This window comes from Dipodomys merriami, unplaced genomic scaffold, assembly GCF_024711535.1.
Source record: "Dipodomys merriami isolate MVZ:Mamm:240054 unplaced genomic scaffold, mDipMer1.0.p SCAF_20, whole genome shotgun sequence".
NCBI classification, from domain to species: domain Eukaryota; kingdom Metazoa; phylum Chordata; class Mammalia; order Rodentia; family Heteromyidae; genus Dipodomys; species Dipodomys merriami.
Genome location: NW_027203382.1, coordinates 20698006 through 20712217, shown reverse-complemented (window position 1 = coordinate 20712217; position 14212 = coordinate 20698006). Strand labels below are relative to the sequence as shown.

At 36.4% G+C, this 14212-nt stretch overlaps 1 protein-coding gene across 1 annotated transcript in view; it reads left to right on the top strand.

Moving 5' to 3' along the window:
• Window positions 1–788, top strand: part of Ckmt2 (creatine kinase, mitochondrial 2) — a 28675-nt gene extending 27887 nt beyond the window's left edge. The window contains exon 10 of the mRNA XM_070031167.1: window positions 526–788. Within this exon, the coding sequence (XP_069887268.1) occupies window positions 526–645 (120 nt within the window). The 3' untranslated portion in view covers window positions 646–788. The remainder of the gene's footprint in view (window positions 1–525) is intronic.
• The last annotated feature ends 13424 nt before the right edge of the window (window positions 789–14212 follow it).

Here is a 14212-nt window from a genome sequence, read left to right as displayed (position 1 = left end):
ACAGTACAAACATGGCTTAGTTGCAAAACATTTGATTTTAAGCAATTTTTCAAGAGGACACACAGTTTGTAAATGGCACTTCAACTAGTATAGCCAGTGCTCAGATGGCTTAGCAACAAGTCAGAATTAAGATCCAAAGAGCAACAAGAAGGTTGTCATTGTGTTGTCTGATACTTTAGAGACTGATGAGAAACAAACATATGAAAATCCATTAGCTTACGTGTACATGTATATATGCACATATATGTATATGTGTATGTACATATATTCTCATATACAAAGTAGTAACCCCATCTTCATTGAAGAAAACCTGAGAGACTCTCTTATGAAACCTCTTTTCTATCTCTGACTGCAATCTTCAGACCACTCTTCTCCCATAATTCTTTAGGTAAATAGAAGGAAAAAAAATTGTCACAAAGTCCAGATGAGTGGCAGGTTCTCATTTATCACAGAAATGCTTCTATGTATCAGTGCTTTCCAGTTGTTTTCTGTCCAAATTAATCCTTCCTCTTTCTCATTGTCAAGGTTGAACTTGTTCAGATAGTCATCGATGGAGTCAACTACTTGGTGGATTGTGAAAAGAAGCTAGAGAGAGGTCAAGACATTAAAGTACCACCACCTCTGCCTCAGTTTAGCAAGAAGTGAAATTTCCCTTTCCTAATTTACAAATAATCTGTCTGCTGGTATGACAGATATAAAGAAGTCTCTACTCTGAGAGTTTTTGTAGACTTGAAAAAAATGTAAAATTGTAGGTCCTGCCTAACTTTACAATAAAACTCTCCTTAATATCTTTGGTTTATTTCACTGGCTTTTAGATTCTACCAAGAGGAACAATCATAAGGAGCATGAGGCAAAAATACTTTAAGGTAATGATAAAACTAATATTTTGAAGACCACTTAGATATACATCAAGACAAACTTTTAGCTATCTAGATGTTAAATATTGCCAGCCTTTTAATAAATCCCTATGGGACACCACTGGAAAATTAGGAACTAAATAATCATCAGTTTTCTGGAAAACAGAGCAAGAGGAGACAATGTCTCTTGCAGATGTAGAAATGAACAAAGATGACACACATGACAGAGGCATGCTGTGGCAAGAGAATCAGCCATCACTAGTTGCATTAGGCAGAGATTCACAGGCAGGCAAAGGCGTGGGGAAACTTTAAGGGTTAAAAAGAAAGTGACACCCAAGTTAAGCTCTGATTGGGTTACAGGCACAGGAGGCTGGAGGAGTGAGAACTAGAAACAAGAAGAACATTTAGGGGATACAGCAGTCCCTGATCATTCTGGGGCAATGACCTTTGTGGGCTGACTCTTACAGCCTGTGGTTTGGCTTTCAGCATTGTTTGCTTTAGAAATTGTGGGAAAGAGCTCTGTTGTCACCTATGGTCTTAGCCATTGTCCATTTGTGTACTAGTCTCTCAAAAACAATTGAAAATTATATGTTAAAATACTGAATTGTTTTTAGTATAACTGGAGAGACAAATTCTTCCTTCAGCTTCTTGATCCTTACCTTGCCTCTTGTGATTCTTTTCCATACATCCTGTGATGTCTGTAATCGTAAGGGATGTGAAAGAAGATGTGGGAGTGACCAATCATGTGACAAATTATAAAACTGCATTACATACAAAAAACAAATATTAGCTTGAACTTCAGAAGTGAGATCAAGTTCTGAATTCTACGGTAAGAGAACACTGTCAGAGTTACAGTTAAAATAAACTAAAGTTAAAATAAAATAAAATAAAGCAGCCCTTGACTTCCCTCCTGCCACCTTGAGACAAGTGAAATATAAAAATAACACAAGTGTTCTGGTACTAATAGACACCATTGTAAGTTTGGAGTGACAAATTGGTATGTGGCAGAAATTCAGAAAAAAATGAACCAACATAATTGAGGACAGCATGATAGGTACTGTGAATGGGATGTGGTAGAGGAATATATATTGTCTGTCTGTCTGTCTGTCTATCTGCATGTATGTATGTATGTATGTATGTATACACACATATAACTTTTGGAGGACTATTTTAAATTAGTTTCTGAAGGCAAAAGAGGAATCACAACCTCTGACAGTGGGTGATTTTTTTCTGGGTGTAGAGAGCTAGAGGGTAGGGAAACTGTGGTACCCTTTTAAGCGTATTAACTTCACAGCTTAGTGCTGCTGAAGTACAAGTCCCAGTTCTCTCACTAAAGGACATGGAGGGACTCAATCTCTGGGACCCTAAAGCTCCTCTATATATAATGAAAATAATTAAACCAGTTGTTTTGAGTATAAATCTAATTAATATTTTCAAAAGTTCACTTATAAATGCTTAATAGATGTATTTGCTGATACAGTAAAACTAAAGAAAACACTAGTATATCAATCTCTCTCTGAATAGCCCCTTAACATCACCTTTAAGCCAAGTCAACAGGATTGATGATTTGTGAAATGTCTTATGATCTAAGTGGTAAATGAAGGAAAATTCATTCAGCAAAAGAAAAATAGACATGGATGAGACAAAGAGATTAGGCAATACATTAGCATGCTACTTTTTTCAAAAGACAAACTGAAACATCAGTATTGTCATGAAATATATGGCTATAATCATAAAAGAAAGCAAACCTTGTCATCTCAAGTAAATTCATCATCATTAGCAAGAATTAGTTAAATACTAAAGTATAAGGAATTCCAGATAACATTGCTCTCCTTTTCTGTTGCTGCATTTGTACCTAATTCATTATTCACTTTTAGCCATCATTAATAGTGCTGACATTTGCATCCAAAATTGACTTGCTTACTATTAGTACTTAATCATTAAAACACTAATACTGTGAGACTTTTGATTATATGACCATTAGTGTGTTGCCAAGACTGTGTTCATGACTTTACTGTCGAGAACAAAATTTTCATCACTGAAGACTGTTCATTGTAGATCAAGTTTACAGTGGAGTCTTAAGCACTTGATTTGACATCTTACTTCTCTTTGGAAAAGGTGACATAAATCACATATCCTTTCCTGACAACTCTTCAATTTTTAAGTTATGCAACCACGCTTATATTGGATATAAGCATATCTTTTCCCTTCAGACATTGTCAAGCATCTGAGCAATAGAACCCAGTGTGTAAAACTTGGGATGTTATAACTAAGAAAACCAAAGACTTAAAACATTTTTTTGGGACAGGGTCTTGCTATGCCTTGAACTTACTATGTAATCTTAGCTGGCCTCCAACTATGACTCTCCTGAGTGGTGGGATTACAGACATGTGCCACCATAGCAAGCTAACAAAATGTCTTTTACATGAAAGACCATTGGAAGAATCTATTGGAAGAGAAAATGGTGCTTTTAACTAATAATAAATGCAAATTAAATGCTGTATCTTCCAGCCAGAATAATTACATATGTCATGCAAATAGGTCTTGTTAACTAAGATCTTGTTAAATCAATATTTATCATTCTTGGGCATAGGCCCAAGCCACAGACCTTTTAAATCTTGCTTTACTTCTGGTATCTGGGGCAGAAAGCAGTAGAGCAGGCTTTGTGATTAGGAACTCATCCTGACCCTCTTCTACATGGGGCTTTTCTTGACTTCCGAGCTTCGTAGTAGGTCTGCTTATGGGAAATGGAATATTCTTCCTTCAGGCCACACATCATAAAATGTCTGTGTGTTTTGAAGGCAGCCAAAAGAAGTTCTGAGGGGCAAAAGTATAAGGGATGTTGAAGGACACTGAATATGAGAAGAGTTTAGAGCCTGGAGGCACAGTGTACAGGAATAGCACTAGTGTAGCAAGCAGGACAGAACTACCAAAGAGATAGAGATAGAGAGAAATGAGGAGAAAGGAGACAGATGATCTGAGTCAATATGAGGATAATCACTTGGTGAGAGCCAATTCTAGCTTCCTAGAATTGGTGCTTCCTCAAGTGGACTCCAGAAAATTTTCTGTCTTTACAGATAAAAATGAACCAAGAAAGAGGTTTCAGCACAGCAGTTGCATTGGTTGACAGTATATTGATTAGTGGTGGGTCCCTTATAACATGAGCTGGAAGAACTGAAATAGAAAGGAAAGGCTTTCACGGAGATAACTGATTATCTTTATGGAGTTGGAGAGTATGCAAAAGCCTCTTACATTGGGTCTGAAAGGCCAAAGTGACTTTAGTGTGGTGCTCCCCTCAGCTAAAAAATTTAGTGACCGTGTGTGTGTGTGTGTGTGTGTGTGTGTGTGTGTGTGTGTGTATCTGAGTATAATATTTGAAATCTTTTTCAAAGGTCAAAAGACCTGTATTAAATTCAAGTTCAGCCATTAACCAGAAGCAAATTAACTTAGTCATGATTTCATTTGTAAAATAAAAGCAATCGCTGCCTTACAAAGATTTTATTATTAAAATAATCTAAGGCAGTGCTTTACATTTTGCTTTCTTTTATTAAAACCTATAGAAATACAGTTTACATTAGAATCTAGTATGCACATGTATGTTGTATGCAAGTGAACATATGTCCTATCCAAATATACCTTTCATATGACAATAGCCATCTTACAATTTGAGAAGGACTCTGAGGGCTTTCTATTCTGTTATCCTACAGTCTTCTAGTTTTAAAATCTTCTTGGGGTCTGGCAAAGTAGCTCAGTGGTAGAACCTGTTCTGAGCATGCATGAGGCTTTGGTTTCCATTGCTCTAATCCCCCAAACATAAAAATTAAAAATTCCAACTGTAGTCCACTGTTGCCTTTACAATATAGTAATGGGATGAAGCTTACAATTTGGAAAATACAACTCTAAATTTCCTTGCTTAACAAACATTAAATTATCTCTTTCCTTTTTTGTCTTCTTTCAAGTCTTTTTGTGTCTTGTTCCATTGCCTTCTGATCTCCATGATTTTTTAAATGAAAGTTCATGATTTAATACACAGTTGTTCTTTCATGTGTGATATGTTATTTTCTTATGCAAATTCCCAGTAAAGTATTTATGGTATGCCTCTCTGGGTAAAGAAAATAGATCTGAGTTTATGTATCAGGGAAGATAGAGCAGAAGTGAAAGCCCTAAAACTTAACTTTACAATTCTGATCAGGACCTGTCCATTCATCAGTTGTTTATGTCCATGGTGGACTTGAAGTAGAGATCAAGCAGTGAAAGACAGGATTGTACTGGAACATTTCCGAAGCCACTGAGAACAGGGAACATATTAGAATTCAGAGCCTTTCAGAGTAAAAAGGTTTTAGTGAATACCCTGAGCATTTACCTACACTGCAGGAGAGCCCTAATCTAGAAGAACCAAAACTAAATAGCCCAGCCCTAACAAAGCTAAGCAAATTTTCAATGTCTCACAAAAGTTAACATTTTTTATAGAAAGATAACTTTAATCCAGAGGTTTTTATAATTGTGTCTAGCATAAAATTAAGTTAATAGCGATATAAAAGAACACAAGTGTGAACAATTAAGGGATAAACTAATAAGTAAAAGCACAGAAATAAACATTTACATTTAGTCTTTCCTTTGATTATGAAGAAATAATGGCTGAAAATAATCAAATTTTATGAAAATTGTAAGACACAGATCTAAGAAGTTCAGAGAACACAAAGAAAAGAAAAGATGAGAAAGCCAGGAAAAGCACGTCATAATAAAATTGGTGAGAAGACACAGGATAAAGAAAATATCTTAAAAGGAGGAAAATACATAGTATATGCATAAAAACAAAAAAAAAAGGAATTCCTGTAATCAGGCATGATGGGTCATACCTGCAACTCAAGCTACTCAAGAGAAGAAGATTGGAGGATGACAGCTCAAATGCAGCTTAGATAAAAAGGTTGTGAGATGCCACCTCATTTCAAGAAACCTGTCAGGGGAGCATGAAGTTGTATTTTAGCTATGCCAGAGGCATAGGTAGGAGGATTATGGTCCAAGATCAGCCAATACAAAAAATAAGATCCTATCTAAAGAATAGCCTAAAGCAAAACGGATCAGAGGTCTGGCTCAAGTGGTAGAGCATCCACACAACAAATAAACCCCAAGTACTGACAAAACAAAAAAAGAGTTACCATAGACTTGTTATTAAAATCCAGGCAAAGCAGAAGACAATATAATGGCATTTAAGTACTGCACATTTGTCAATCTAGAATTTATATTGAGAAAACATAGCCTTCAAACATAACAACAAAGTAATAAACTCTTCTAACAAAAAGACCTGACTGAATAATACCAGCAATAACAAATGATAGCAGAGTTGAGTACCATGACATGCTTCAGTAATCCTAGCTACTTGAAGGTAGAACTAGTAAGATTGTGGTCTGAGGCCAGCCCAGGCAAAAAAAGCTAGCAAGACACATATTTAAAAAAAAAACAAAAAACAAAAACAGGTTTGTAGTGAGCCATATCTGTTATCACATCTTTTTGGAAGGCAGAGGTGGGAAGACTGTACTCCAATGCTAGCCCCAGCAAAAGCATGAGACACTATATGAAAAATAACTAAAGCAAAAAAAGGTTGGGGGATAGCTCAGGTGAGGAATATGTGGCACTCCATTTAAAATAGTATAAAACAGAAAAATCTGCAAGTGGAACTGTGGCTCAAGTGTTAGAATGCTAGCCTTGAGCAAAAGAAGCTCAAAGACAGTGCCTAGGCCCTGAGTTCAAGCCCCAGGACTGGCCAAAATAAAATAAAATAGTACAAAAAAGAAAACAAAGAAAACAAATATAAGAAACTAAAAATAAATGGCATAAATGACAAAATAAAAGGCTGAAACCCAGCCATACAGAATATAAATGACAAACTACTGCTGTAGGCCATATCAAGCTCATTATAAGTTTTATTGACTCACAACCACATCTTCATTTATGTATTGCCCTTTGTACTACAATAGCATACTTGACCATACAAATAGACCCTGAGCCCTAAGTGTTATACTCTGTGGCTATTTATTTAAAAAAATACTGTTGAATTGTGTTCTAAACACTCTACTTAAAAGGCAGAGATAATTGGATAGGGGAGGGAAGCTTATGAACGTCCAATAATTTACCAATTATAGGAAAACCAGTTGAAATATAAAGACTCAAATAAGGTTAGATGATGTTTTCTTTAAAATGATGGAAACAGATGTATCATGAAAACACTAACTAATGTAGATTTCAGGAAAAACTGATCAAGAGGATTTATACTTGTATATATGTCAATAGGTTGGGAAAACTTGCAAGGACTAAATATATCTAATAACAACTGTTAAAATACATGAACCCTAAACTGACACATAGATGACATTCCTCTCTTACTATCTGACTGAAAAAAAAGAAGAATCTGAAGAATTAATCAGAAATATGAACTATAATTGGACTGCCAAAAAGCAGATACCAGAACAGGATTCAACATAAAAATGATTTTGTGTGAAGGGAGGAGGAGACAGTAGATGGTTCAAACCACTATAACAGACTGAGATAAAAAGCCAAGAATGGGTAGACTAACAAAGCTCAGGCAGACAAGTGGCGAGTTTTCATGATTTCTGGAAGAGCCTGGCATCTCTTAAGGAAAGCAGAGTACAGGAGCATGGTACAGGCACAGTGAATCAGAGGGATGGTAACTCGGACTGTCCATCCATTATGCTCCCTGCAATAGGAGATTTCAGTGTTCTATTTTTGAGACCACAGCAACCCACTGTGTATCATACAGATTGACTTTAGGGAGAAGCACTTCCATGACTCCTCTGGGTCTCATTCCCTAAGGAAAATCTTAAAAGGCAGTTTTATGGAATGAACCTTATTGCTGCAACAGGGACCCAATCTTGATCACCATTATCCATTCTCAATTTCCTTTGCCTTCATCTATCACCTAGGTTGACTTTAGTGGCTTTCCTTGCTCTGTCGTGTGATAGCAATTATAGGGCTGTGTAGTTGCAGCAGGAGAAAGGAATGAGTACAAGAAGCAAGTAAGGGTTTTACTTAGTCCCTTCTGCAGTTCCACTTATTCTGCTCTCAGGATCCATTGCTTCCCTTTTCCACAACTGTGAAGTCTCTTCTTAACTGTGGCACTCCAAAGCAGCCTTTGTGGATAACAAATATACTTAATGAAAACTTCTTTAAATTCACAATTGAATCAAGCATTTAAATGTAAACCAAGGATATACAGCTAGAATTGTTTCAATGGGAAAGACGGTTATAAATTATAGAATTGCTACTAAATTTAATTTGATAGACAAGATAGCAAGAAAATAATCACCATGTCTCAGCATTAGAAATATTTATTTCATTTCCTATAGATGCAGAGAACTACCCAGAGGTTTGAATTTGCATCGGCAACTTCAAAACCCTAAAATGAAAAGATAAATAAGAATGGCAACCAGGTGCCAGTGGCTCATGCCTGTAATCCTAGCTACTCAGGAGGCTGAGATCTGATAAAAAGTGATATAAAGAGAAGTCAAATGGTTATACGAAAGCTAGGAAAAAATGTATGGAAGGGATAACACCTAGGGACAACACTAATACATATGCCATCAGTTTGATTGCAAAAGCTACATCCAGTGGTGGTGCTGGGATTAAACTGTATGATTGGCATTAGGCCCAGATGTTCTATGAATCATTCATCTGAATGTTGTGGAAATATATTAGAGGTAAACATGAAAGAAACACCATAATTAACCAGATACCCATTTTGAAAACATAACTTATATGTGACAATGACTTGATCTACTTTGAGAGATATAATTATGGAATTGTAAAAGTGAGATTTAAGAGAAGATTCTTTGAATTCAGTTAATGAAAACAGAATTGTAGTGAAAATGCAGTGAACTAATATTATCATTTACTTTGTAATAGATACATCAGACTCCCTATTTTTGAAAATGTATGATTCCTATATGCTATATCTATATTTAATCTGATAATTTGGGTAAGACATATTAAATCTTACATTTCCAGAAAATCTTTGTACAAAACTCAGTTATTACCATAAAAGTAGTTATGAAATAGGATGTAATCCAATGAGGCCAAAAAGAACACACTGGGCTCCTGGGATATAAAAGCTGGATTGCTGCAGACATGGACAGACATGCATAGAGCAGATATGTAATTTGTGAGTACTCTGAAAAGATGGCCTGAATTACTTGGAACTCATCAGTACTGATGAGGCACTAACTGCATTCAGGTGCACTTCAATCAGAGCTAGATTATACCATTAAAATTAATGAGGCACAAGAAGGCTTTAATGAATAAAAGAGGGTTGATATTAAAATCTTTTATACATTTTATTCATTTGGCAACAATTTGGTTATCAATGCAATCATATGACTCTTGGTAGACAGGTAAGAAGTTTGAGTAATTTAAGAGTGTATTTAAGCAACACATTATATTCAACACAGTCTCTGGCACATGTTTTCAATGTTCACATTAGAAGCCTATTGGGTTAACTTAATTAAAGCAGAGATCAATATGTTTGTCTTTTGCCAACATGTTAAAAAAAACAAGAAACTAAACAAGCATTCTCTCTCCAATTCAATTTTCTCATTATACTGTTGAAATGCTGGTGTTGTTCTCTCGCTAAGCTGCCAGCACTTTGCTAGGTCAACAAGAGCCTTTTTTTTTCATCTTTTGTAGGAATATACTTAGCACAACTGGGAGGTAAGTGTCCAACCACCTCTCAGAGGTCCAGCAATACATGGACTAGGGAGGGAAAGAAAATGTTTGCCATTGATCAGCATGCCTGGCATATAATGAAATGAGGTAGTAGACAATGACTATAGGTAACAGCCACAACCATACTGGTGAACTCAAGAAAGGGATTAGACTATTTCAACTCTAAATTCAGTTTTGCAAGTTTGGTTTTCATCAAGTACAAATACATATTACTGTTCATAGGTGTATTTATAACCAACCTATGGAGTTCATGATTACAATAACTTAATAAACAGTGTAGTTAGTATTAAATTGTTTCACAATAGTACTTCCTAAATTTATAGTGCTAGTGGATAACAAACAGAAATTATACATGGATTAAAATTTGATTCATAAACTTAATCATAGCTTCTTAAATAGCAAATAAAAATCTTAAAAATGAGATTCATGAGAATTAAGATGACAAACTACTTGAAAAGGTTAACTATTAGGTTTTTAACTTTAAAAATGGTAAAATATACATAACACAAAAATGATCACTTTAACCATTTTGCATGTACATTTCGGTAGTCCTAAGCACATCTACATTCATAATAATCACCACCATCCTAAACAAAGATGGGGATGGATAATTTTGAAATACATTGCTACGATATTATAAAACAGAAAGAAATCTCAGCGAGAACTGTTGGTCAATAGGGGATTGGGGAGTGGGAAAAGAGAAACAGACTGTCTAGGGGATATTGGAGAGAGTTGGGCTAACAAGGAGAGTGAAAGGGATGAATCTAATTGAAGTAGATTTCATGAAAATAGAACAGTGAAACCTGTTGAACTGTGTGGAAGGCAAAGAACAGAGAGTAATAGAGGGAAATATATTGTTGTGTGGAAATGTCACTAAGATATGCTAGTAAAACATCTCAAATGCCTATTATTTTAAAAAGTAGCAACATATGTTGTAGATTTCAATAGTGTGACTTTGGACCTGGCCTTTGGTTTGCGCTCCTTCTTTGAATCACACTGTTTCGAGATGTGAAGCAACACTTGCTCAATAAGCTAATGTTCCCATTTGACATCTTTCTGGTGACCTCCACACTGAGCTGCCCTGAGCACACTTGGGCACAATTTCCTATCTGCCTTCGCTCTTTGATTCTTCGAGGAATGGATAGCATTCTGTCTGCTTCACTAGATGACAGATTTCTCATGGATGTGAACTGCCTTTAGTTCTTCACATAGCTACCATCATGCTCTCATGTCTTCAAGAATAAATACAAATATGACTTTGTGTATTGTCCTGATCCACAAATATTCCTTAAAGCTACTTGTGGGGACTCCTTTTCTCATGATTGTTTATTTCTTGTGCCACATATTTTTGGGGGGTGTGGTAGTTACTTTCCCCTACTACATGTCCTCTTCAACCTTTCATCCTAAATAATAAATTATTATTATTTTCCACAGATTCATAGGTAAGTTCTTATTGTAGTTAGTAAATCAGTAATAAATAGTTTGGCTACTTTATGTCCACTTTGATCATTTATGGAAGTACCTGTGTAAACTCTTTGCTCTTTGTGTGTGTCATGTGGAGGGGGGGATAATGAGTGTGTGTTAGGCTCCTTTACAAAGCACGGTAGTTTGTTGTTGGGAGGATGGTTTCCTGGGCACATCTTTTCTTACTGACTCCATCATCTTTACCTAATCCCTTTCTCCAATTGTCTGCAACACATTGTTCTGTGAAGTTTTTGCCCCAAGATCTCCTAAGGAGAATGAATGTATTTGTGATCTACACACCACTACTGCTATTTCTTCCTTGGTTGTTATGCAACATTCATGACCTTACTAGTGGGTTGTAAGTCTGTATGTCTACTCTCACAGGCTGTTAGCTGCTTAAAGGCAAGGACTTTGTTATTTTTACATATTTAGTAGCAAACATGCATTGGAAAGTGTAGTTCTCAGAAGGGCTTTTTCCTTCACCTATTCTATTTTATAGAATTCCAGTTATAACTCCAGGACCTCCCATGGTTCCCTGTGAATGGTTAGTCATTTAATGACCTTTGTCAGGTATCATTTTCTTAGACATGGGAAGGAGGAAGTACTCATTTCAAAGAATGCAAGAAAACTTGCAAATCTTTCTTACTTATAATTTAGGTGTAAGTACTCATTTGAACCACTTGATACCCCAACTTCTAAAAATCATGATTAGAAACTTGAATTTAAGAGATGCACCAGAAGAGAGTGAGATGAGAGTTACAAGGCTTTATCAATTTGGTGGCTTATTCTTTATAACATGTAAACAAAGAGTACAATAAAGACTCAAACCTTTTGAGGGGAGAACACAACTTTGCTATTTCTGTTCCTTATTGCTTAGCAACTTCAAACAACTTCCATCAATGAGTTTCTCCTGTTATGGCACTTCAGATACCATTTTCTTTCACTTCTGATACCAAGCAGTAATGTTTGTAACTTTTTGCTACAGAAAAATCTACCAATGCAAATGAAGGTAAGGGCCATATGATGATATCAAGCAGAGAATTAGATACTCTTTCCCATATATAACATTCTCTAAGTTTATTTTAGAGGCTCCACTGTAAGATCTAAAAAACAATTCATAACTCATTATGTAAACTTTAAGTGGTAAAATCCAAATACCTCAACTTGATAAAATCTGGTTCTTGCTTTCCTTTCTAGATACACTGCTGTCCATTCCAAACTACTTATAATTACCTGCCTTGGAAATGATCACTGCAGCGTAAGACTTAGGCAGAAGGAGAGCCCGCCTAGGTTAGGCCATGGACATTCCTCACAATACTGCACCTAAGGACTTGTCCCCCAGAGAGGGTCTAGGCAGGAACAGGATTTAAAAGTCCAATAGCAGCAGATCTAGTTCCCCATAGCCTAAGTACACTCTGATCAAGACTCCATTACACTGAGTATAATTATCAAACATTATGTGTGTGTGTGTGTGTGTGTGTGTGTGTGTGTGTGTGTGTAAAATCAGCCACTTAAGGGATGAAAAATAAAGAATAACAGGAAATCTAATCTAGAAGAGCAGAATTCCACCACTGAATCAGTGTTAACAAATGTTTCCCTTCGAATCCTTCAGCCTGAATGCAACAATTGACCTAAGATGAATACTGGAAAGCAGGAACATGTAGTGTGGGCAGGGCAGATGAACGGAGAGATGAGCTGTGGGGAAAAGTCAAGGTACACATGTGAAAATGGAATCATATGTGAAGAACTGAAGGCAGTTCACACCCCGTGGATGGGGTGAGGACATGAGAGAGAATGGTGGAAGGAGTTACCCTCCTAAGATATGACTTGTTGAATTAGAGAAAAGAAAAGGATCCTAGAATTAAAAAGAAAAAAGACTTCCACAATCAATAAGAAATAGGGAAATCATATAGTTAATTTATTAAAGAAGAAAAAAGAAAATATGAATTATTTCAGAACCTAAATATATTCAACCTCCCTCATAATAAATGAATTAAAACTTCAAACATGAGTATAGGGGGGTGCCAGGGATCAAATCCAGGAACTTGTACGTGCTGGGCAAGCTCCGTATCAGAGGTAGATCTCCAATCCTTAGTTTTCTGAGACAAAGTTTCTTTAAGTAGCCCAGGATGATCAGAAACTTCCTAAGTTGCCTTGGCTGGCCTCGAATTCATGATCATTCTATCTCCACATGCTGAATGCTGCAATTCTAGTCACACTACAAAGTCAAGCTTAAAAATGACCATACTGCTGGGCACTGGTGGCTCATACCTATAGCCCTAGCTAAGATAGGAGGACCACAGTTCAAAACCAGCCAGGACAGGAAAGGCTGTGAGACTTCAACAAGCTATTCATAAAAAGACAAAAGTGGTACTGTGGCCCAAGCGGTAGAGTTAGCACTAGCCTAGAGGAAAAGAAACTCAGGAACACTGCCCAGGCTCTGATTTTAAGTTCCAGGACTGGTGTGTGTGTGTGTGTGTGTGTGTGTGTGTGTGTGTGTGTGTGTGTGTGTGTGTGTGTGAAGTTCCAGGACTGGAGTTAGCACTAGCCTAGAGGAAAAGAAACTCAGGAACACTGCCCAGGCTCTGATTTTAAATTCCAGGACTGGTGTGTGTGTGTGTGTGTGTGTGTGTGTGTGTGTGTGTGTGTGTGTGTGTGTGTGTGTGTGTGTGTGTGTGTGTGTGTGTGTGTGTGTGTGTGTGTGTGTGAAGTTCCAGGACTGGTGTGTGTGTGTGTGTGTGTGTGTGTGTGTGTGTCTGTGACTGTGTTTCTGTCTGTGTCTGTGTCTGTGTGCATGCATGTGTGCATGTGTGTACATGCACACACTAGAAAATATACTTTAAAAATTTATTGTTATTATACAAAGGGGTTACAGTTACATAAGTCAGGAGGAGTACCTTTCTATTTTTTTAGCTCTTCCCTTGTATTTTTATTAAAAGGGAAAACATCATGAATTAACCCAACTGCTTACTTGAATTACAAAAGTAACATGATTCAATATGAAAATAAGAAACTGTCTACAAACATGACAGAAATAAATTGTAACATACAGGCATCATACAGAACAACAAACTTTGATGCAAAACAAAAATATTTAATCCCTTTAAAATCCACTTTTATTTTAAAATTATGTTGATGAAAAAGATCCTCAAGTC